Below are 20,874 nucleotides of genomic sequence, written 5' to 3' on the forward strand. Positions count from 1 at the left end.
AGAGCAGGACAAGGGGAGTGTAATTTTTTTCCCATGTCTAGTTCTCTGAGGTTTTTGATACCATTGACCACTGCATTCTCCTGGACTGGCTCTGTTGTTGTTTAGTTGTGTCCGACTCCTCGTGACCCCATGGACCAGAGCACGCAAGGCACTCCTGTCATCTATGGGACTGGCTCTATGGGATGGGAATTGGGGGCACTGTGCTACCTATGTGGCCAAGTTCAGACAGTAATAATAGAAGAGTGCTTTTCAGGCCCCTAGCAATTATGCTCTAGGCAATATGAAACTACTGGGAGCAGTCATAAGGAAATTAGGGCCAGGTGTCACGTGTAGGATAACACTCAGTTCTAGTTCTCAATAACAATTGAATCAGGAGATGCCATGCAGGACCTGGGCCAGTGCCTGGATGCAGTGGTCAACCGGATGAGGGATAACAAGCTAAGCCGGAATCTCAGCAAAGCAGGGGCACTGAAGATGAGTGCTTTCCATGGCTGAAAAATTGGCCAATTACATCGTGTGTCTTGTAAAGACCTAACTTTTTGCCTGGTCTTTCCCTGACCCGCAAGTTCAGGGAATGTTTTTGACTGTATGAATTCCTGGTTTTATAATTTTCTGTTTATGTTGTACCCTACGTTAAAACTATTAAGTGACTTAAAACTGTTTGATATAAAAATAAATAAATCATAACAATCATTGATGATGAACTAGCTGCCACCCCAGCTCTCTGTGATCATTTACTTTCTCCCTCTATGGAACAAAGTGCTCTTTTTTGATCTCACAAGGGCCTAAGTACATCACTTCAGAGATTAATACTGGCTGAATTGGAGCCAGCTCTATCCAATTCAGTCAGTAATTCTAGTACCAGAGCCAAGTATACAAGTACACAGTATTAGTGTCTATTAAGAAAAGAAACTATAACATGTTTAGTCAAAAAGGCCTGAACTTAAAGAATTAACAAGCCATTTATTACAAGTGGCAAGACACAACATAACCAGAGACTGAAAAGACCTTTCCGGCACAACAATAGACAATTGGTACAAAACAGTTTGGGAAACAGCCCTCCTTAGGAAATAAACTACAAATAAACTACAGTTGACACATGGACAGATCAAGAAAGATGGCTTTACCCCAATATAGTTTAATTTCATAACATATTCAAGAAAATGAATAATCCCCCCACCATCAGCATTTGGCTCAATCTGGTTTATCTAAATTTAAATGTAAACATAAATTATTATATTCACTTTGAAACCCCCCATTCATCAATATACAAAACCTCTATAATGTTTCATTGGTAACTTAAGAGGAAAAAAGGACTATTACTCATACTTAATGTAAGCACAACCACAAGGGCTCCTGATTAGGCAATTAGCTATGTGATGTTGAATGTTATCTGTTAAGTCTGTTCTATCCTGTTTTTTTATCCTGTTTTTTATCCCCTTTGTTTTTGTTTAACCAATCAATGAACCAAGAGCTTATATACTGACCACTAATAATAAATTGTATGTCATAGATATTACTGCATATTGTGCTATTTTTGTGATGTATGAATGATATGAAAAGACTTGGTCTATATGTATAATTTATTATTCCTATGATCCTTGATTTTTAAAACCCAATAAGAAGCTATTCAAAAAGAAGAAGAAACATGGGCTTAAACCAACCTCCTCAAAAAGAACTTACAACTCTGGAGACAAGGCACTCAGCTTTACAACTGCAAATAAAGTGTGTTTTAAGTGCAATATACAATGTGACACTAGATGGCAATGGCGAGCCTTATGGAAAATTCAATGTGTTGTTTTTTTTTAAAGCATTTTCAGAATGTTTTGTATGTGTGTGTAGAATCCACCAAGGTATTTTTTGCTTTGGCACACCCCAACTATTGCAATCTTGCCAAAGGGGCTTTGAGCTTGATGTCTTTTTGTACCAGATGAAGGTATCTTTTACCAGATGAAGGTATCTTTATTTACTCAGGATTTTTAGAGCTTTGGGGATTCTGAGATTTTTTAGCTTCAATTTTTAAAATTCTTTTTAAATACCTTATTACTGTTTTAACGGCTGTAAGCTGCTCAGGAAATTTTAAACTCTATAGTATGGAATCAATTAAAGCCAGATATTTCAACATACCTTTTCCTTTTGAAAGGTGACTTTGGCATGTCTGCCACAGGGATCATTTGTTCTCCTGGACGTACCCACATAATAGGACCATCATCACTATCTTTACGACTCTCTAGTTTCAAACTAGAAAGTGTCCCCCATGGCAAAGTACACTAAGAAGAAACAGTTATTTAAAGGTTATTTAAAGCACCACCAATTGAAACATTTTCATTAACTCACAACATGAAAACAATGCATATATTATTCTACTGCAAAACAGGGGCAATTTCATCAATGTAGAGGACCACAATTTTTCTTCTGCATTTGCTGTATTTTCAATTCAAAATAATGTCTACCTCAAAGACAATATTATATCTATATATAAATTGCATTGTAGCACACTGTTTTCTTCAACCTAAGAATCTGAGTGCTTTCAGTGGTCCTTGAAAATTTCATCAGGACTGCAGCTTTCATAAGAAATTAATAGCCTCAGTTATGAAGAACTTGAACTGGCCTTCAAATATGAATGTAAATACAAATTGAAAAATCAATACATTTAATTGTTGCCTTATACCTAATCATTTGCCAGTTTTGAAAATTTCATCAGGACTGCAGCTTTCATAAGAAATTAATAGCCTCAGTTATGAAGAACTTGAACTGGCCTTCAAATATGAATGTAGAATACAAATTGAAAAATCAATACATTTAATTGTTGCCTTATACCTAATCATTTGCCAGTTTTGGAAGTGACTTTCTGAAACAGTGATTCTTAACCTTTTTGGGATCATGGACCCTGAAAGCTATTGATTGCAGAAAAATGCACATAAACACAAAATATTGCACACTATTTATTTTCTTGCATTGCATTATATTTAATTTTATTTTTTGCATGCAAGAATCCCTGTATTAAAGACTTGCAGATTTCGGATCTAATCTCTTCACCATATTAGAAGTGTCATTTTGTTTATCATAATAAACAAAGTTTTAAGATTTAACAAAACTATGCAAAGTTACTTCCCCGATTCCCTTTCTTTCTTACTTTTAAGAAAGGTGAATCTTCCAGCATGTCTAGGAATTCTGGAAAATAGTCCCCCACTTCCTCATCCACTGCTCCAACCAAGCTGATTTGTCTCATTGGGCCAGCTCTGTATGTACCATGGGAATATGTTCTTTTTACCTAAAAGGAAGTCATATACAGTAAACAAGGGTCAGTTTTATACACAGAATAAATTACAAAACAATTTACATTTGCACAAATATACAAAATATTTTCTAAAGCACAGAAGTACAAATTACAGTGGTGCCCCGCAAGATGAACGCCTCGCAAGACGGAAAACCCGCTAGACGAAAGGGTTTTCCGTTTTGGAGGCGCTTCGTAAAACGAATTCCCCTATGGGGTTGCTTCGCAAGACGAAAAAATCTTGCGTCCCCCCGCGGGTTTTTTCCACTTTTTCCGCCCTTTTCCTAAGCCGCTAAGCCGCTTATCAGCTGTTCCGCTGATAAGCCGCTTAACAGCTGATCGCTAGAAGCCGCTAGACCGCTGTAGCGCTAATCCGCTAAGCTGTCAATGGGCTTGCTTCGCTAGACGAAAAAACCGCTAGACGAAGAGAATCGCGGAACAGATTCTTTTCGTCTAGCGAGGCACCACTGTAAACATTTTTAATAGTACTGTAAGAGGATATCTGAAATTATGACCAGGCTAAAAGGTGGCGAGTGCAATGCTAGTTTAGCATTTCAACATAAATAAAAGATCATACTCAACATGAAATGCAAAAACCCACAAATGGTAAAAAAATAATTAAACAATGCAAGTAAAACAAAAAGTAGCAGATAAGAAAAGGTGGCTACATAAAAAATTTTTTTTTGTTTATATGTATTTAAGTTATTAAAATACATATAAACAAAAAAAAATTTTTTATGTAGCCACCTTTTCTTATCTGCTACTTTTTGTTTTACTTGCATTGTTTAATTATTTTTTTACCATTTGTGGGTTTTTGCATTTCATGTTGAGTATGATCTTTTATTTATGTTGAAATGCTAAACTAGCATTGCACTCGCCACCTTTTAGCCTGGTCATAATTTCAGATATCCTCTTACAGTACTATTAAAAATGTTTACAGTGGTGCCTCGCTAGACGAAAAGAATCTGTTCCGCGATTCTCTTCGTCTAGCGGTTTAATAAAAAGGGTTAATTTATATTTTAATATTTTAGTATAAAACTGTTGCAACACAACTGAGATAATGAAAAATATCTGACTTTCATTTCTCTCTTCAGGAACAAGCATAATAGAAGCAGAGGAAGAGAATATGCATTTCATTTTGCACAATTATTTACAATAAAAAGCAAGAGAATTACTATTTATACTGTAAAATACATTGCCTTGTTTGAATAACTAACTAATATATTCTGCTGCATAGAATATCAATAAATTTAATTACAAGGCTGGAGCAAGGGATTAAGAAAATGATGTTTACTGAACCAACATTAATATGCATAGCAGATTATTTACCAGCCAGTACATTCACTTCTCCTGTGCTGTCTAATGCAAACCCTGGGATCTTATACATTTGCCTTCCTATGCACTGATACAAAAATAACGGAGAAGGCAGCACTTTTCATTAAATGGTAATGTATTCTAAGCTTCTATGCAGCAGTGTCTGCTTTCTGTTCTTTTAAAATGAGTCCACATCTAATTTCTAGATGCCTAATTTTTATAGCTTTATGCCTATGACAATTTTAAATATGTGTTAATATATCTATCCCCCCCTTTCATTACCTCATTTCCCACTCTCTTGGACATATGCCCTCCCTACAACCATCTGTTCTCCACTGACACAAATGCAGTGACTTCTTGACCAGCAATCAGCCTGTCTAAATGTCAGCAACGCAACAAAATGCTACTCTCAAATGTACTCTCAAACACGACTGTCAAGTAAACATGTTTCCTCCACAGAAACTCCAACAGCCAGTTTTTGTTTAATATTCCATCAGCTAACACTGTTAAGAGTTTAGACATAGATGATTTAGATGATTCAGCTTGCCATTAAGAAATTTAAATTTTCCTAGGACTTTCTGTCTACATACAATTAGTTACTGTAGTCAGATTTAAATTAAACATGCAGTGTTGAAAGATAAGCACTCAGGCTGGGAAAAGTCACTTCCAGCTCTTGTTTTGTAGCAAGATGTTTTAATATTTTGTCAAAAGAATGGATAGCATAAAAATGAAGACATACTGTAGATAACAAACTAGGCTTCTTTCTCTGTGGAAGGCCTGCAAATGCCATCTTGCAGTGTTAGAAACTCAGCTATATAAGCTAATTGCCAAATGGCACCTTAAACCTAGGCTGGGGTTGCCAGGACAGACTGTCTAGGAACCTTCTCCCCCCCCCCCCCCATGGAACTTATTATACTTATTATATTTATTATTATTTTCATTCCATTTCTATACCACTTTATTTTTTAAAAAAATTCAAGGTTGTTTACAACACATTAAAACATCAAATAAAACAATCTAAAATAAAACAAATTCAAGCTTTAAGGAAATAGTTCAGATCCTTCTTTAAATTACATTTTGCTTTGCTCTTATTTATTTATTTACCTACTTAATTTATATAGCTGCACCATAGCAGAAGTACTCTAGGAAGTCAGTGTGGTGTAGTGGTTAAGAGTGTCAGATCAGTGTGGAATCGGGGTTCAAATACCCACTCAAGTCAGGAAGCTCACTTGGTGACCTTGGGCCAGTCACTGCCTACCTCACAGGGTTGTTGTAGAGTAACTGAGGAGGCGGTGAACCATGTACTCCTTGGAAAAAAGGTTGGGATATAAACACAATAAATAAGCCCTTCTGTTTACCTGCTTAAGAAAGATGGAGAAGCCAGCCAGGTGGAGATGTCAGTCCAGAAATCTCCGCATGGTCGCAACTGGGCCTGTGTCAGTCATATTGGTAGTCAAGATAACCTCAAAATTAATTGATAGTTGCTGTGGGAATGAGCTCATCCATGCTTTGATATGTGCCAATTGGCTTGCTTTATTACTATGCTTATCAATGAGGCCTGAGATGCTGTGCTCTGGGCTCCGAGAAGGAAGTGATATGTAAGTCTTGGACAGTTGCCACCTATGTCTTCAGGGGTCACGTGGGTTGAGGAGAGGTTCTGGCCAAGCTGACATATGCAGCAGCTTTTTGTGAAAAATAACGCTTAGCATTTGCGGACAAATCTTGATGACTGCAAGTGTTTGCCCCGCATCATGAAGGGCAGAAGGGCTCTGCATGCTGTTTACGCGTTACTTTTTAAAAGCACTAGAACTTGCTATTCTGGCATTCTTGACATATTCCTTTGGTATCCCTGCATCCAACCACTAGGCTCTCCCTTGAGCCCATGGTTCAGATCATTTTCTCACCCCAGCAAATGACGTTTTGTATGCATCCACAGTGACATCAAATAAACACTTTAAAAGTATGCTATGAGAACAAAACCAAAAAAAAAGTTCAATACAGATATGACAGCAGCTAAGACAAAGAAGACAAAGGATATAAATGGAATGAATGATGAATGAATACACCTAAAGCACCATGCACCTCATCGCCATTCATGTGTAGAGAGTTAAGTCAGCAGCACATCTGACCAGGCAATCACAACTTGACTGGTGTGCATGGCAAATGTGTTTATAGATAATGGAGCATGTATGCACTGCTAACAGGCAAGAACTTCATCTGTGGCTTCTATCATATCTGTTTTGGTTGCACTATATGAAAAACATGCACAGATTTTTCATTAATTGTATCAACTGTAGCCCTCATTTTGGCTTTTGAGAAATCAACTGGGCTTCAAAAATGAGGATTCTTAAGAAGCATGTTAAATTTTGTGAATGTGTATTAAATGTTACTGTGCATCGACAAGAGTCAAGAAATTAACACAATCTAACTGTACAAAGCATATAATGAACTTACAAATAAAATTTGATGGCTGCCTTTCTAATTAAGTAACCGTAAGACTTTTAAAAATGCAAACTCTTCTGATTTAAAGAACGTCATCCTGCAGTTTATAGTTGCAATTGCCCCCTTTGACTTAAAATACAATAAAGGTTCTGTACAGATGGGGGTTTGGAGGTTTGGTACTGTTAAAATTAGCTTCAACCTGCTGAAAGGTAACAGAATATTATTTTCATGTCTTCTTCATATTACATATCAGAGCCCTAGAATTGCAGAGCGAGTTCTATGTGTTCTTACTAGACAACTACAGAATACTATTTTCTGTTCTGCTGGTAAAATGAACTTCTCTTAAACCCTGCCACTAAATGTTCACTCAAACAGAAAGTGCTTGCACTGCTTCCAAAATGTGTTCAGGTTAAAGTAGACTCTAGTGACTGTTGACTATATATCTTAGGAGGTGATGTTAGAGAACCCCCAAATAAAGCCATAGTTACTATACCTTAGTGTTTTACTACCTTTGGATCATAGCAACCTCAGTGTAAATCTAGATTTTACTTCTATTACAAAAAGCTCATCTTACCACTAAGATTAAATAAATTTGCAAATTGTTTTTATATGAGTGTAATTTATATTGGGCTATATTGGGAGTTCAATTTAGCAAATTCAGGTTAGGGATTGCAATATTTTAAAAAGAAAAAACAAAAGAAAAAGCATATACTTTATACAACAACTGTATTAATAGAAGAAGGAATGTTAATTTATTTTGTAATTAATCAAAAATAGAACCAAATGGGATCCATTTCATTCAACATTCAACATAAATTAAACATCACTAAGCAGTGAAATGAATTCAGATTCATTATCCAATTAATTTCATTTGGGAGCGGGGCTTACCCTTCTCTGGAGGAAGCAGCAGGACCGATTTTAGTGATGACTTAGCACCTACCATTTTATTTCCCCAAAATTCCTTGGATATTGGGAGAGGAGTGGGAGTTAACAGTAGGGATTGTCATGTTTTCCCCAGAATGCCCTGGAATGATTCAATATCTGGGGCACGTTGGAAGGAAATGGCTGATACCAGAGCACCTGCCAAATCAGCTCTGCTGCCATGTGATTTTAATGCAAGAAAGTATTCTGAATAATGAAGCGGGGAAAATTCACACCCTAAGATGCTCATGTAAGAAGTACAACTCTGCTTATAAGATCATTGTATGTCTCAACATATGACAGCATTGCCCGGCTAACTTACTTAGTACATGTCTTCATAGTACTTAGCTGTGTCCATGGAACAAGCCCTATCAGAACACAAGCAGTTAGGGAAATTTAACTCATGTGGTGTGCAGCATACAACTCTTTCCAATGGGACTATGGCCCTATTCTACCAAAGAACAGCCTGATGTCAGTCTGGTGCATTCTGCTCCAGCTAATATAACAATCAAAATACCAATGAGCTAAGTGCTGGTAATGTTCATATTGTTTAGTCGGCGCAGTGGATTGTCTTTGTAAGGTGCTCAGGGAGCAAGAGACAAGTTAAAGACTTTACCGAAAAAGGCTTTCTTTACTGAAAGAGTGCTAAAGCAGCAATTAACTGGATTTGCTAGAAAGGAAGATAGAGGAAGGAGAATGTTTGGGGGGTGAGCTGGTGGAATGGGTAAAAAATACAGCTTGCACATAAAGGGGTGGAAAAGAATGGGTATAACTGCAGTAAGACTGAGAAAAAGGCAGAGAAATAGGAGGAGCAGGCGGGTTACTACCTTGCCTTCCACTTAGGCCCTGAACATTAGAGAAGAGGTGGTGATCTCTTGCAGATGGACAGCAGTCAGGAGCTCAGAAAAGGGAAGACTCAAGAGAATAAGAGTCTGGAGGAGAGAAGGAGCACAACTCAGGAATGGGGACAGAGCATGGGCATGTGCTCTCTGGTTGGATTGGCTAGTTATAGACACTTGAGCACTGAAGACATTGCAAAAGAAATGGGCATGATCCTGGATAATGCTTCCCGGATACAGGAAACAGTCAGTTGTCCTAAGTTTGATTAGCGGGGGGGGGGGTGTGGGCTGTGGGTGATTAGCTTTTCTTCAATGAGAGTAGCATTTTGTGTATATGGTCTTTCCTCATTAGGGTTGAATGGACAATAAATTAGGTTTATAGTGAGGCTTAAATCACATTATGTAGCAAACCAAGTTAGGTGGTGTACCTCAGGATGCTATCGGAAGAAAGGCTGGAGCCACTCCCCTGTCCATTTCAAAAGAGAAGGCTTCCTCTCATGTGCGCAGTGAGTATGACCAGTGGTGAGAAATAATTGAGTTGTATTCCAAAAAACCTGAAGAGCACCAGTTTGGGGAAGGATGCAACAAAGAGCACGTATGTTGCAACACAATTTGTTCTCTGTGACAAGGTTACTAGAAAAGCACTCAAATAGGAGGGGAACATGTTCCCTTGGCAACTACAGCTACATAAGATTAACAAAATGTAAACATGATCCTGGACTTACAGTTACTTTTCCTAATATGGCACTGTCATTAACCCTTCACACTCATGTGAATAATAGTAATCTATTCCTTCCAGGAGAGTACAGTAGCTTGCTATACCTAGACGATTTGATCTTGGTTTTATGCAAGCTCACCACAGTTTGCCTTTTTCAAATGAAACAGTAAATTAGATCAAACCTATCCATTCTTAAGGAAATGAGTCCTGAGTGCTCACTGGAAGGACAGATCGTGAAGCTGAGGCTCCAATACTTTGGCCACCTCATGAGAAGAGAAGACTCCCTGGAAAAGACCCTGATGTTGGGAAAGATGGAGGGCACAAGGAGAAGGGGACGACAGAGGACGAGATGGTTGGATAGTGTTCTCGAAGCTACCAGCATAAGTTTGACCAAACTGCGGGAGGCAGTGGAAGACAGGAGTACCTGGCGTGCTCTGGTCCATGGGGTCACAAAGAGTCGGACACGACTAAACAACTAAACAACAACAACAAAAACTAGGATTGAGAATTATTAATTGCAGCATACTAAAGAGGCGTGAGTGTGCAAACTTAAGGCTCCAGTGCTAAACTATGCTTTTCTGTTGTATCTCAGCATCCTATGAATATTACAAAATTATATAAACAGCTACCCTAGGCAAGAGAAAAAAATTGTCATCTTACTCTAGTTTATCACAAGCTGAAACACATAGGTATGGCTTTTCTGGTAAAAGAGGGAAGAAGTGAACACCAAGCATAGGAGTGTAAAACCATGTAATAGATGTAAACTTTTTAATTAAGCAGACTATCCAAGTTGCTGTTGTTACTTGTTTTAGGCCTATCAGCATGCTTCCAAAATAGAAATTTATCTGCATCCAATTATAGTACAGCTCAAAAGGGAAAACTGCAAAGAGAACTCAAAAAACAATAAAACACAGCTATACATAGTGAAGCACATGGAGCATTTGAATCATAGAAGAATGCTGCCCATTTTCTGGTACCAAGAAATTCAAATTAAACAATAAAATATTTGCCTGTCAAGTTTCTACCATGCAAAAAGGTTTTAGAAAAAGAAAACTTAAGGATTTTTGTATGTGCAAACAGAAAGGGTTGGATCCCCAGATTCCACACATGTTCTGTGACATTTCACTAGTGCCAGACAGAAGGGATGTCTATTTTTACAACACCTTCTTCCCTCTTCAGCCCAAGGAAAATCTGCTTTGAAGAGTTGGGGGACTCTGGAGGAGCACAAGAGGTGGTGCAGGGCACTGTAAAGGAAGGGTAAATCAACAAAAGCCACAGGCCAATCTGTGTCCAGGGCAGCTATTTACCAGCTCCACCTGGTACGTAGGCTAAGACCCTACCTGCCCGCAGACTGTCTCGCCAGAGTGGTGCATCTCTGGTTATCTCTCGCTTGGACTACTGCAATGCGCTCTGTGGGGCTACCTTTGAAGGTGACCTGGAAACTACAACTAATCCAGAATGTGGCAGCTAGACTGGTGACTGGGAGCAGCTGCCAAGACCACATAACACCAGTCTTGAAAGACCTTACACTGGCTCCCAGTACATTTCCGAGCACGATTCAAAGTTTTGGTGCTGACCTTTAAAGCCCTAAACGGCCTCGGTCCAGTATATCTGAAGGAGCGTCTCCACCCCCATCGTTCTACTCAGACCCTGAGATCTAGCGCCAAGGGCCTTCTGGTGGTTCCCTCGCTGTGAGAAGCCAAGTTACAGGGAACCAGGCAGAGGGCCTTCTCAGTAGTGTCACCCATCCTGTGGAATCCCCTCCCACCAGCTGTCAAAGAGAAGAACAACTACCAGACTTTTAGAAGACATAAGACAGCCCTGTTTAGGGAAGCTTTTAATGTTTGATGGATTGCTGTATTTTAATATTTTGTTGGAAGCTGCCCAGAGTGGCTGGGGAAGCCCAGCCAGATGGGCGGGGTATAAATTATTATTATTATTATTATTATTATTATTATTATTATTATTATTCCTCTAGCAAGAATTTTCTGGTCCTTTCTATGAAGAGAAAGAGCCCTTCCACATTCACAGGATGGCCAGCCTGAATCTAACTGAATCAACCATGTTTCCCATTCTTCAATGCAGATATTTTAAGTAGCAGAACATAGACTTTTGTTTCCAAGAGTAAAATTCCTGTTTCTATAGTGAAGAACAACACAGTAGAGCTACACCTGGAAGCCCTATGATTCATGTCATTGATTTATTCTAAAGTGCTTCCAGTGGCACCAAAACTATGCTCTCAGAACTTGGGTACAATGACATTTTGTGACCAAATCTTACTCTTAAAAGTATCATAATATAAGGGAAGACAAGCCCTATCCTTGTCTCTAGAATTTTAGTATATCAAGAGTCAACAGTTTTGCTTTTAATGTTGCTGAATGCAGGCATTTTGTCCAGCTATCTAAAGAGAACAGAATAGCCAGACATGGCTATGACTTAACTGTTCTATTTTTAATCATTATTTGAGTCATGAATCTACTGTTTACTTTCAACCAGGAATAAACTGACTTGCTTTTTAAATGACTGCTGCACAGTGGTTCACTCTGATAATATTTACCCAATAAGAATCTCCTTGATCCTTTCACCAACTGTGAAGGAAAATATAATATCCATAAAGTAATAGGAATGAAGATGTCACAAATTGCAACATTTTTTTACCTTCATGTTGAGAGGCTATGCTTTTCAGTTTTGCATTTCTGCCAAATAGTGCTCAAGGCAGCTTAATAAATTCCTGAACATATAGAACCATTGCAAACCCAAAATAAAATCAATAAAAGCTACAATTAAAACAATTCGGCAGCCTGTAAATCAACAGATCAAGGACAACCGACAAACACATTGAAACAATGTAAACATAATAATGAATTATGATTAAACCAAATCAACCATAACATTTACGTAAGAATTGAGAAGAGGCTAGTATACATTCATACCCTTCTAAGGAATAATGTTTTTAGTTGATACCATTTCTATGATAGAATCTATGATCCAGGCCAAACCTGAAGGTGGCATGTATATACACTATAGGAATATGGTTTGGTCCCAAATTTGATTCAAGAACAACTGTGAGACTGACAAACAACATATAAAGGACCTCCTTATCAATAAGGGAATACTTACTTCATAATACATTAAAAAGAATTCAGTTATGGCCTATTCTGCCTATCAGGAATGGTATAATTACAAATAGTCTGTTCAGGACAGATTAACAGATCATTTGCATATGACAATATCATGAAACTGATGTGTCAGTTTTGATCTGTGTTCTGTTTTATTATGTGTTTTATTATATTACACCGTTACTGGCTGCAACATTAATCCACCGTTTGATTTACAATATTTTCAAGAGAAACTGTACTTAAGCAATTCAAAGAGAATGCAATCTTCAGCCAAAAACTTCCCTGAATATACAGCACAAACAAGTCCTCTCTTTTCAATGACCCCATTTGTCCATTATTTTAAGCTATGGTCAGAAAAATCCATGGCATACTGTGAATGGGTGGCGTACTAGGGCATGCAAGCTGTAGAGCTGGGAGAAAACAAGCCACATCACTGATTTAGTATTATCCTAAACCTAGTACTTCTAGCTCGTTTCTCCCAAACAAACCACTAGCAATAACCCAATACCCAAAGACGGAAGAAACACAATCCATGAGCACTGGTTCTTGTGTAAAAGTAAGCCAGCACTGTGGTTGCTTTCTTCCTGGCTCAGCAAAGGAAGAAACAGGCCAGGAGCATTTTAGCAACACATAGTAGCACACTGCTTGTTCATAGCAGGGGTGGAGGAAGGGAGGTACGGTGGTGGCCACCGTCCGCCCTGGGTGTCCCCATTGAGGGGGGCGACAAAATGCTGGGCAGCACTCACCGCGCGACCTGCAGCGTGCCCGAGCCACGCATCTCTCCTAGGATCCATCCTGCCCCAAAAGATCCGCCTGCTGTCTCCTCCTTGGCTGAGTGGGTGGAGGCAGGCTAACTCCTCAGAGGCCCAGCTCACCCTGCCCCATGTCCGATCAGCTTGCTCCACCGCTGGCCACGGGGCTTTCCCCCTCCCTCTCTGTCGGCTGGGGAGCGTGTGCCTGTGCCGCTACCCCCTGAACTCACTCAGGCTAAGGCATCGCCCTTAAAGCCACCGCCGGGAGGCAGAGGCAGGTGAGAGGGAAAAGCGAGCTGTCCCACCAGCACTTGGGAGCTGCGCAGAACCACTTCTCTCTTTGGTGACACACACTCTATTAAGCACCTACACTCAGGTATTCATGGGGTTTTTTTCTTGAGTAATGGGCTGTGTTTTTGAAGCTGCGAACAAATTAACAGGGTGACTCTTTCCCCTCTCTCTCTCTCTCTCTCTCTCTCTCTCTCTGTGTGTGTGTGTGTGTCCCCCCTCCCACCTTTCCACATCTCCCTGCTTAACTGTTTCCTGCCTCACTTTAAATCCTTTCTTACGTGGAAAGACACCTTTGGGAAGTGATTTTGCCCTTTTGGCTCCTTTCCCCTAGAATTATAGTTTTGTAGAGTTGGAAGGGACCCTGTTGAGGATCATCTAGTCCAACCGTCTGCAATGCAGGAGTATGCAGCTGTCCCATCCTTTTTACATTTGCTCAGCCCTCGTTTGCCCTCCTTCTTCTATGCAAATTTACATATCTCCCTCCCCCCCCCACAGTTGCCTCAGATGCTAGTCCTACTCAGAGTAGACTCACTGTAATGGATTAAAAATCCAAACATTAATTTCCTGTCATTAAGATGAATGTATTGCCTAGAATGTTATTTTTATTTCAGACGTTACAGATTTTGGACAAGATGGATTGCTTCAAGAAGTGGCAGAAAGACATATCTAAATTTGTCTGGCAGGGCAAAAAGCCCAGAATAAAATTTAAGATTTTAACTGATGCAAAAGATAGAGGGGGCTTTGCCCTGCCGGACTTAAGACTCTATTATGAATCAGCAGCTTTTTGCTGGTTGAAACACTGGCTACTTCTTGAAGACACAGACATTTTGGATTTGGAAGGGTATGATAATAACTTCGGTTGGCATGCATATTTATGGTATGACAAGGCAAAGGTGTATAAAAGTTTCAAAAACCATATTGTCAGGAAAGCATTATATAATGTTTGGATTCGATACAAAGATTTGTTGGAAAGTAAAACTCCCAGGTGGTTGTCACCAATGGAAGCTAAGGCGGTGAAAAAACTTAATATGGATTCCAAATGGCCAAAATACTGTGAAATTCTAGAACAAGACGGTGAGAAGGTTAAACTTCAGAGTTATGAGAAATTAAAGTCCAAAGTCCGAGATTGGTTGCATTACCATCAGATAAATGAGACATTTAAGCAGGACAGGAAAATAGGATTTCAGAAGGAGAGGTCAAAATTAGAAACAGAACTGTTAGAACCCAATACAAAAAATTTCTCAAGAATGTATAACTTGCTGTTGAAATGGAATACACAGGATGAAACGGTGAAATCAGCTATGATTAAATGGGCACAAGATATCGGTCATGACATTATGTTTGCTGACTGGGAGCAGTTATGGACCACTGGTATTAAATTCACGGCATGTAATGCCTTAAAAGAAAATATAATGAAAATGATCTACAGGTGGTACATGACCCCAGTCAAGCTTGCAAAAATTTATCATCTGCCCAATAATAAATGTTGGAAATGTAATGAGACTTAAGGTACCTTTTACCACCTTTGGTGGACCTGCCCGAAGATTAAAGCCTACTGGGAAATGATCTATAATGAAATTAAGAAAGTCCTTAAGTGGACCTTTCCTAAGAAACCGGAGGCTTTTCTCTTGGGCATGGTTGGCCAATTGGTGTCAAAGAGGGACAGGACCTTTTTTATGTATGCTACCACAGCAGCAAGAATTCTTCTGGCAAAGTATTGGAAGATGCAAGAACTACCTACTCTGGAAGAATGGCAGACGAAGGTGACGGACTTTATGGGATTGGCAGAGATGACCGGCAGAATCCGCGACCAGGGGAAAGAGACAGTGGAAGAAGATTGGAAGAAATTTAAAATATATCTGAAAAATTGTTGTAAAACTGAGGAGTGTTAAGATGTCAAGGGGTAAGAAGTAGAGAATTACAGCGGTAACTAATAAATTTAAGGAAATTTAATGAAAGGGAACTAATAGACAAATTGACTAAAGGGTTGCTAAAGAATTGTAAAATAAGGATGCAGCGAAAGGGAGGTATGGGGAAGTCGGAGGAAAGAAGGTGTATGAAATTAAGATTATGAAATTATACGTGTTTAAATGTTTTGTATGTTTTTGTTTTGTGTTTTGTTTGTTTTTTATTGTGTGTTTGAAAATGAATAAAAATTATTTTTTTAAAAAAAAAATATCCAAACATTAATTTCAAAGGGTCTGCCCTAAGTAGGATTTAGTTGGATGTAGCCTGTAATTATGACCAAAGTATCTTACCCAAACATATCTGCACAAACCAGTTTATCTGAGTGCATTATTCTCAGGGTGGGGGGGGCTCATTTATTTATAACTGCTTAATTGCCTTGCTGGGCCTTCCCACACCTGTGACGAGCCCCACTGGGCTTACCCACGCCTGCAGCAAGCTGTGAAAAGGCCCAACGGGGCTTGCTGCAGGCATGCGGGGGGCACCTATGACACCACCTAAATCCACTCTACTTGAGCACTGTACTTATGGCTGTTCAAAGAAGCAGCGTGCAGGTATGAGAGATTACATCCTCCCTTATTGCTCCTGCTTTGCACTATTTTTGGGTGCTTTTGCTAGGCAGGAATAGGCTCTTGAGCTCTGACTGTGGTTGAAGCAAGAGAAACAAAGAACATGATGAGGCATCAAGTAAAGCAAAGAAGAGGTGGAGTCTGAGGTGGCAGGAACTGAGTTCCTTCCCACCCCTTGGGAAGTGGGGGGGGGGGGGAGAAGGGAAGGACAATTGGAGGGGAGGGGAGGACCATGGCAAATTGACAGGACTCCCGCATGAGGAACAGCAAAAGGGCCCCAAAAACAGTGACTGCCCCGGGCAGCAAAAGTCTTAGCTATGACACTGACTTATTTTTTCCTTCTTTTAATAATTTGGGGGGGGGGGGCGTGGACAAGAAATTTTCCGCACCGAGTACCACCTGACCTTGCTACAGAACTGGTTCACATTAAACCAATGCATGCTAACCAGGCCTTTGTCTTCTCATAGCTGATGACTGGAAATGCACAGAACACTAACAGCTGAAGGAGTTGAGAAGCATTTCATTTTCTGAAGTTCACAAGCTCAATGCTGAAAAGTAAGAGTCTGAAGCTATGGAGTTGTTATGACACCAATTCATATTAATGTTGGGGTATTATGGCATTTTTAGGGGCGGAGCAGGATATAAATAATGCAAAACAAATTGACTTGATTTAAATATGCATTAGATTGAACTGCCAGCCCCTCTGGATCCAAAGGGACCAATTCCTAAGGAATCTTTCATAGGACTGCAGCCATAGCACATACAACTGAAAATGACTCATTTTACCAAGTCCAGGTCATGCTACTCAACTGCATGCTAAGGAAAAAGTTCAGAAAATATCCCTAAGATCTTATAGAAAAATCAGTTTTTAAAAAATAGAAATGGACGTCCAATAAGTTTTAGAAGGTGCAGGAGTAAAAACTACCCACACCTAGAAGTATATCTGCTGTGTTTCTCCATTAGTCATGTTTCTTCTGAGATTGGGTCATTCTGCTCTCATTAAATTATTCCATCACACTAATGCCACTGAAACAGAAGACCTATCCCTTACCCCACCCACAGGCTGATTGGAAGGAACTACACCACAATCAACAAATTATCCAGCGATGCCGCAGGCAAGCTTTTCTGTGAGTAGGTACCTCATACTCACACAAGTCTTTAATTATTCAATTTATCGAACATATTAGCCTGTCCAACTACAAAATTTGGGAATTGTGCAAACATACATAATGGAGAATACCTTCTGTTCCTGCATTGCATACCGGGGGGGGGGGGGAGCATCTGACTGTATTTTCCTTAGTCAACTCAATCTTCTCCTGCTAACATATTTAATTTATACAAAAGAAATTAATCACAATATGAAATAATTTTTAGAAAGTGAAAAAAACCTCTTACCTGAGCATGAAAATTTGACATAGTCGTTGTCTCTATATCTTTCTTTCCCAAAATCTCCATTTTCACTGGCGAATTGGGAAAATTAAATGAAAAGTAGTCTAAAAAGTCAGGTAAGTAAGTAGCTGCCCCATGAACAATTCCCATTACATAGTAAGCTGCACAGTTTTCATTTTCACTAAAAACCAGACCCACAAATTCTTCTGCAAATCTCTCCATCTCCACAGGAGACAAGTGGGAGAGTTCATTACTGTAGGCATGGATAACTGAAGCACCTCCATTAGGCTGGTGCTCAATATGAATGAATTGTTTGAACTCCAACATGTCCAACCTTTTGAGTTTATTCTGAACCCGTGGCTCCTTTAACGAGACAAATGGAAACTCACTGTTCTCTGATATCTTGTACTCAGAGTCCTTCTTGGGATCCATATTTTTTCCATTGAAATCCTTAAGATGATTTTTGATTATGCCTTTGGCATCTTGATCCTCAGTGTCACAAAATAATCCCGAGCAGATGGTCTGAATAGATTTACTGTACATTTTTGGGCGCTTCCTTTTTTCACACTCTTTATGCTTCTTTTTCTTTTTCTTCTTTACTTTTTTAATCTGTAGATCTTCTGCATTGCTTTTTGGTTTCTCCTTTATACCTATTAAAAAAGAAATATTTTCATTTTTGTATGTCTAAAGTGACATGCCATGAAGATGAAAAACTGATTTACATGCACAGTGAAGTGATATGCCAAATGAAGTTAAATAACACAAACAATATTTTATTTACTTATTATCCCATCTTTTCTTCAAGGAGCTCAAGGTGGTGTGTGTCATTTTTGGCACCAGAACGTTGGGGAAAGCTGGCAAGCAGAGTCCCTTAGAATGCAACTCTCATGTAAATGGGGAGTTGCCTGTAGTACAATTTTATAGGAAAGCAGGCAGCTGCTATACATTTGTGTGTGCTTACCTTTCTGAAATAATTTCATCTCTCCATTCTCTTTCTTAATTTCAGACATTAACCTGTGTTTCTTCTTTTCTTTCTGCTTTTCCTTATCCCTTTCTGCAATTTTGTCTCTGATGGTTTGATCTAAAAAGGAAACAATTCATATTTAACCAGAACTTTACAAAGAAAAATCACCACAATTATATTTGGTATAGTAAGTAAATGTTCTACAGAGTTCTAAGGCTAAATGAACTCTCAGATATTGAAAAGAGACACTTTATACATAACTGTTGTGGGGCCTACTTAAAAAATTGAAACCAGCAAGTATATTCTACATCTACCATATGACCAAAACTCCTGAATTGAATCTGAGCCACAGTTCTAACAGCCTAATAGATTAGATTTCCAAAAACGAAGAGAAGCCCAAGCCCCCGGAAAACAACTTAACATTTTAGGACGTATGAGGTGATATAACTAGGATAAAGAAAACAATGAAACAGGAATATTTCAGTTCTGCTAAATCAGGTCTGTTCCCAAGCATAAGTTATTATTGTTATTTTGTATATTATACCCCAGCCTTTCTCCCAAAACTACTAGTGTGAATGAATAAAAACATCTTCAAAACAGTGTTTGAAATTAGCCAGGCAGAAGCCGCATTTTGCAACTATCGGCCACTTGCGACCAAGTGAATGCCTGGGTGCCAGGATGGCGCTTGACATCTCCACCATCTGGAAGTGCATGCCGGGGATCACTGGATCTTGACTCTTTTCACACACTAATACCTCGTTCGGTAGAATTCTCTCTGTTATATTTTATCTGCACAATTGGAATGAATTTCAGGAACCAAAATGCTTTTTCTTGTCAGCCTGAGCAGAAGCAGTGAACAATGTCATAGTTAATTGTTGTAGATTATCTTCACCTACTCCACCCCACTGCTCACAGTTGTGAAGAATATGCTTATGCTACGAACGGTTCATGTCACCATTAAGAAAAAGAGGTAGAAATAGATACGAGAACTGTCCCTGGATCAAGTGACTTTTCTTCTTTAAGTTCTCAAAGTTCTTAACTGAGCTCAAGGTTGTCTGTCATCTGAACTAGCCAGAATATTAACTGTTGAACACAGTCGGTCCCTCATTAGAGCCATCTGGCCCAGAAATGGCAACCAGACATTCTGTTTTGGTGACTACAACCTTGGTTTAAGGAGCCATTTGATGCCTAACATGTATCTTGAGTTTCTAACACTGCTTCAAAACTATTCCAATACAAATGCTTTAATGATGAGTTGTGTGCTTGCTTTTCTCTACCCAGTTACAGACATGGCCAAAATTGTGGAAACCTTTTGGAAGATATGTATTTCTGAGGTTTGATGGCTTATAACAAGTCATTTTTATAATAATGCCATAAAATTCTGTATCATTAGAAAAATATAATGCAACAAACTAATTATCTTTATTCTATCAAAAGTTATACACAAATAAAAGACTTTATACACAGAAAAAATAATAAAGGGTATTTTGTAACTTCTCGTCATTTCAGTTAGTACTTAGTTTAGAAACCTTTTGCCACAATTACAGCCCTACAACACCATCCAATGGAGTTAAGCAATGATTTTAGTTTGTCAGGTTTTATAATGTGGAAACAAAGATTATATGATTGCTTCTATCAATTGTGCTTTATTCCTTGGTTGCTTCTGACTAGTTTCTTTAATCGACTCTACAGATTTTCCATTGGAGTCAGCTCAGGGCTACTGTATCACTTTCTAGACATGGGATGTGGTGATGCTGTGGTCTATACCAGTGAGCCTCTTGGGCTTGCTGATTGGAAGGTCAGCAGTTCAAATATGTGTGGCAGGGTGAGCTCCCATTGCTCTGTCCCAGCTTCTGCCAACCTAGCAGTTTGAAAGGACACCCGTGCAAGTAGATAAATAGGTACCGCTGTGGCAGGAAGGTAAATGGTGTTTCAGTGCACTCTGGCTTCCATTTTGGTGTTCCGTTGTGCCAGAAGCGGTTTAGTCATGCTGGCCACATGACCTGGAAAGCTGTCTGTGGAAAAACACTGGCACCCTCAGCCTGAAGCGAGATACACGCCGCACCCCATAGTCGCCTTTGACTGGACAACAATCCAGGGGTCATTTACCTTTACCTTTTACCTATCGCTTTCTAGGTAACCAGTTAACTCTTTTCACTCTGTTTGTCACTGATCAGGTTTGAGTTAAAGAAATCCAGTTCTTGTTACATAGGGCAGCTGTGCTTTCTTCTTCTGGTTATTTGGCTATAACTTTAGTTTTATTGGCAACCTGATCTTGCAATATGAATGGTGGGTACAATCTCTCCATAATGGA

At 39.2% G+C, this 20,874-nt stretch overlaps 1 protein-coding gene across 1 annotated transcript in view; it reads right to left on the reverse strand.

Annotated features, from left to right (window-relative positions):
- RSBN1L (round spermatid basic protein 1 like) overlaps positions 1-20,874 on the reverse strand; it is a 40,356-nt gene that overhangs the window by 3,544 nt on the left and 15,938 nt on the right. The window contains exons 2-5 of the mRNA XM_081927665.1: positions 18,558-18,677; positions 17,603-18,246; positions 3,137-3,274; positions 2,128-2,270 (exon numbers count right to left, since the gene is read on the reverse strand). Of these exons, the coding sequence (XP_081783791.1) occupies positions 2,128-2,270; positions 3,137-3,274; positions 17,603-18,246; positions 18,558-18,677 (1,045 nt within the window). The remainder of the gene's footprint in view (positions 1-2,127; positions 2,271-3,136; positions 3,275-17,602; positions 18,247-18,557; positions 18,678-20,874) is intronic.

This window comes from Podarcis melisellensis, assembly GCF_964234715.1.
Source record: "Podarcis melisellensis genome assembly, chromosome: 10".
Lineage (NCBI taxonomy): Eukaryota > Metazoa > Chordata > Lepidosauria > Squamata > Lacertidae > Podarcis > Podarcis melisellensis.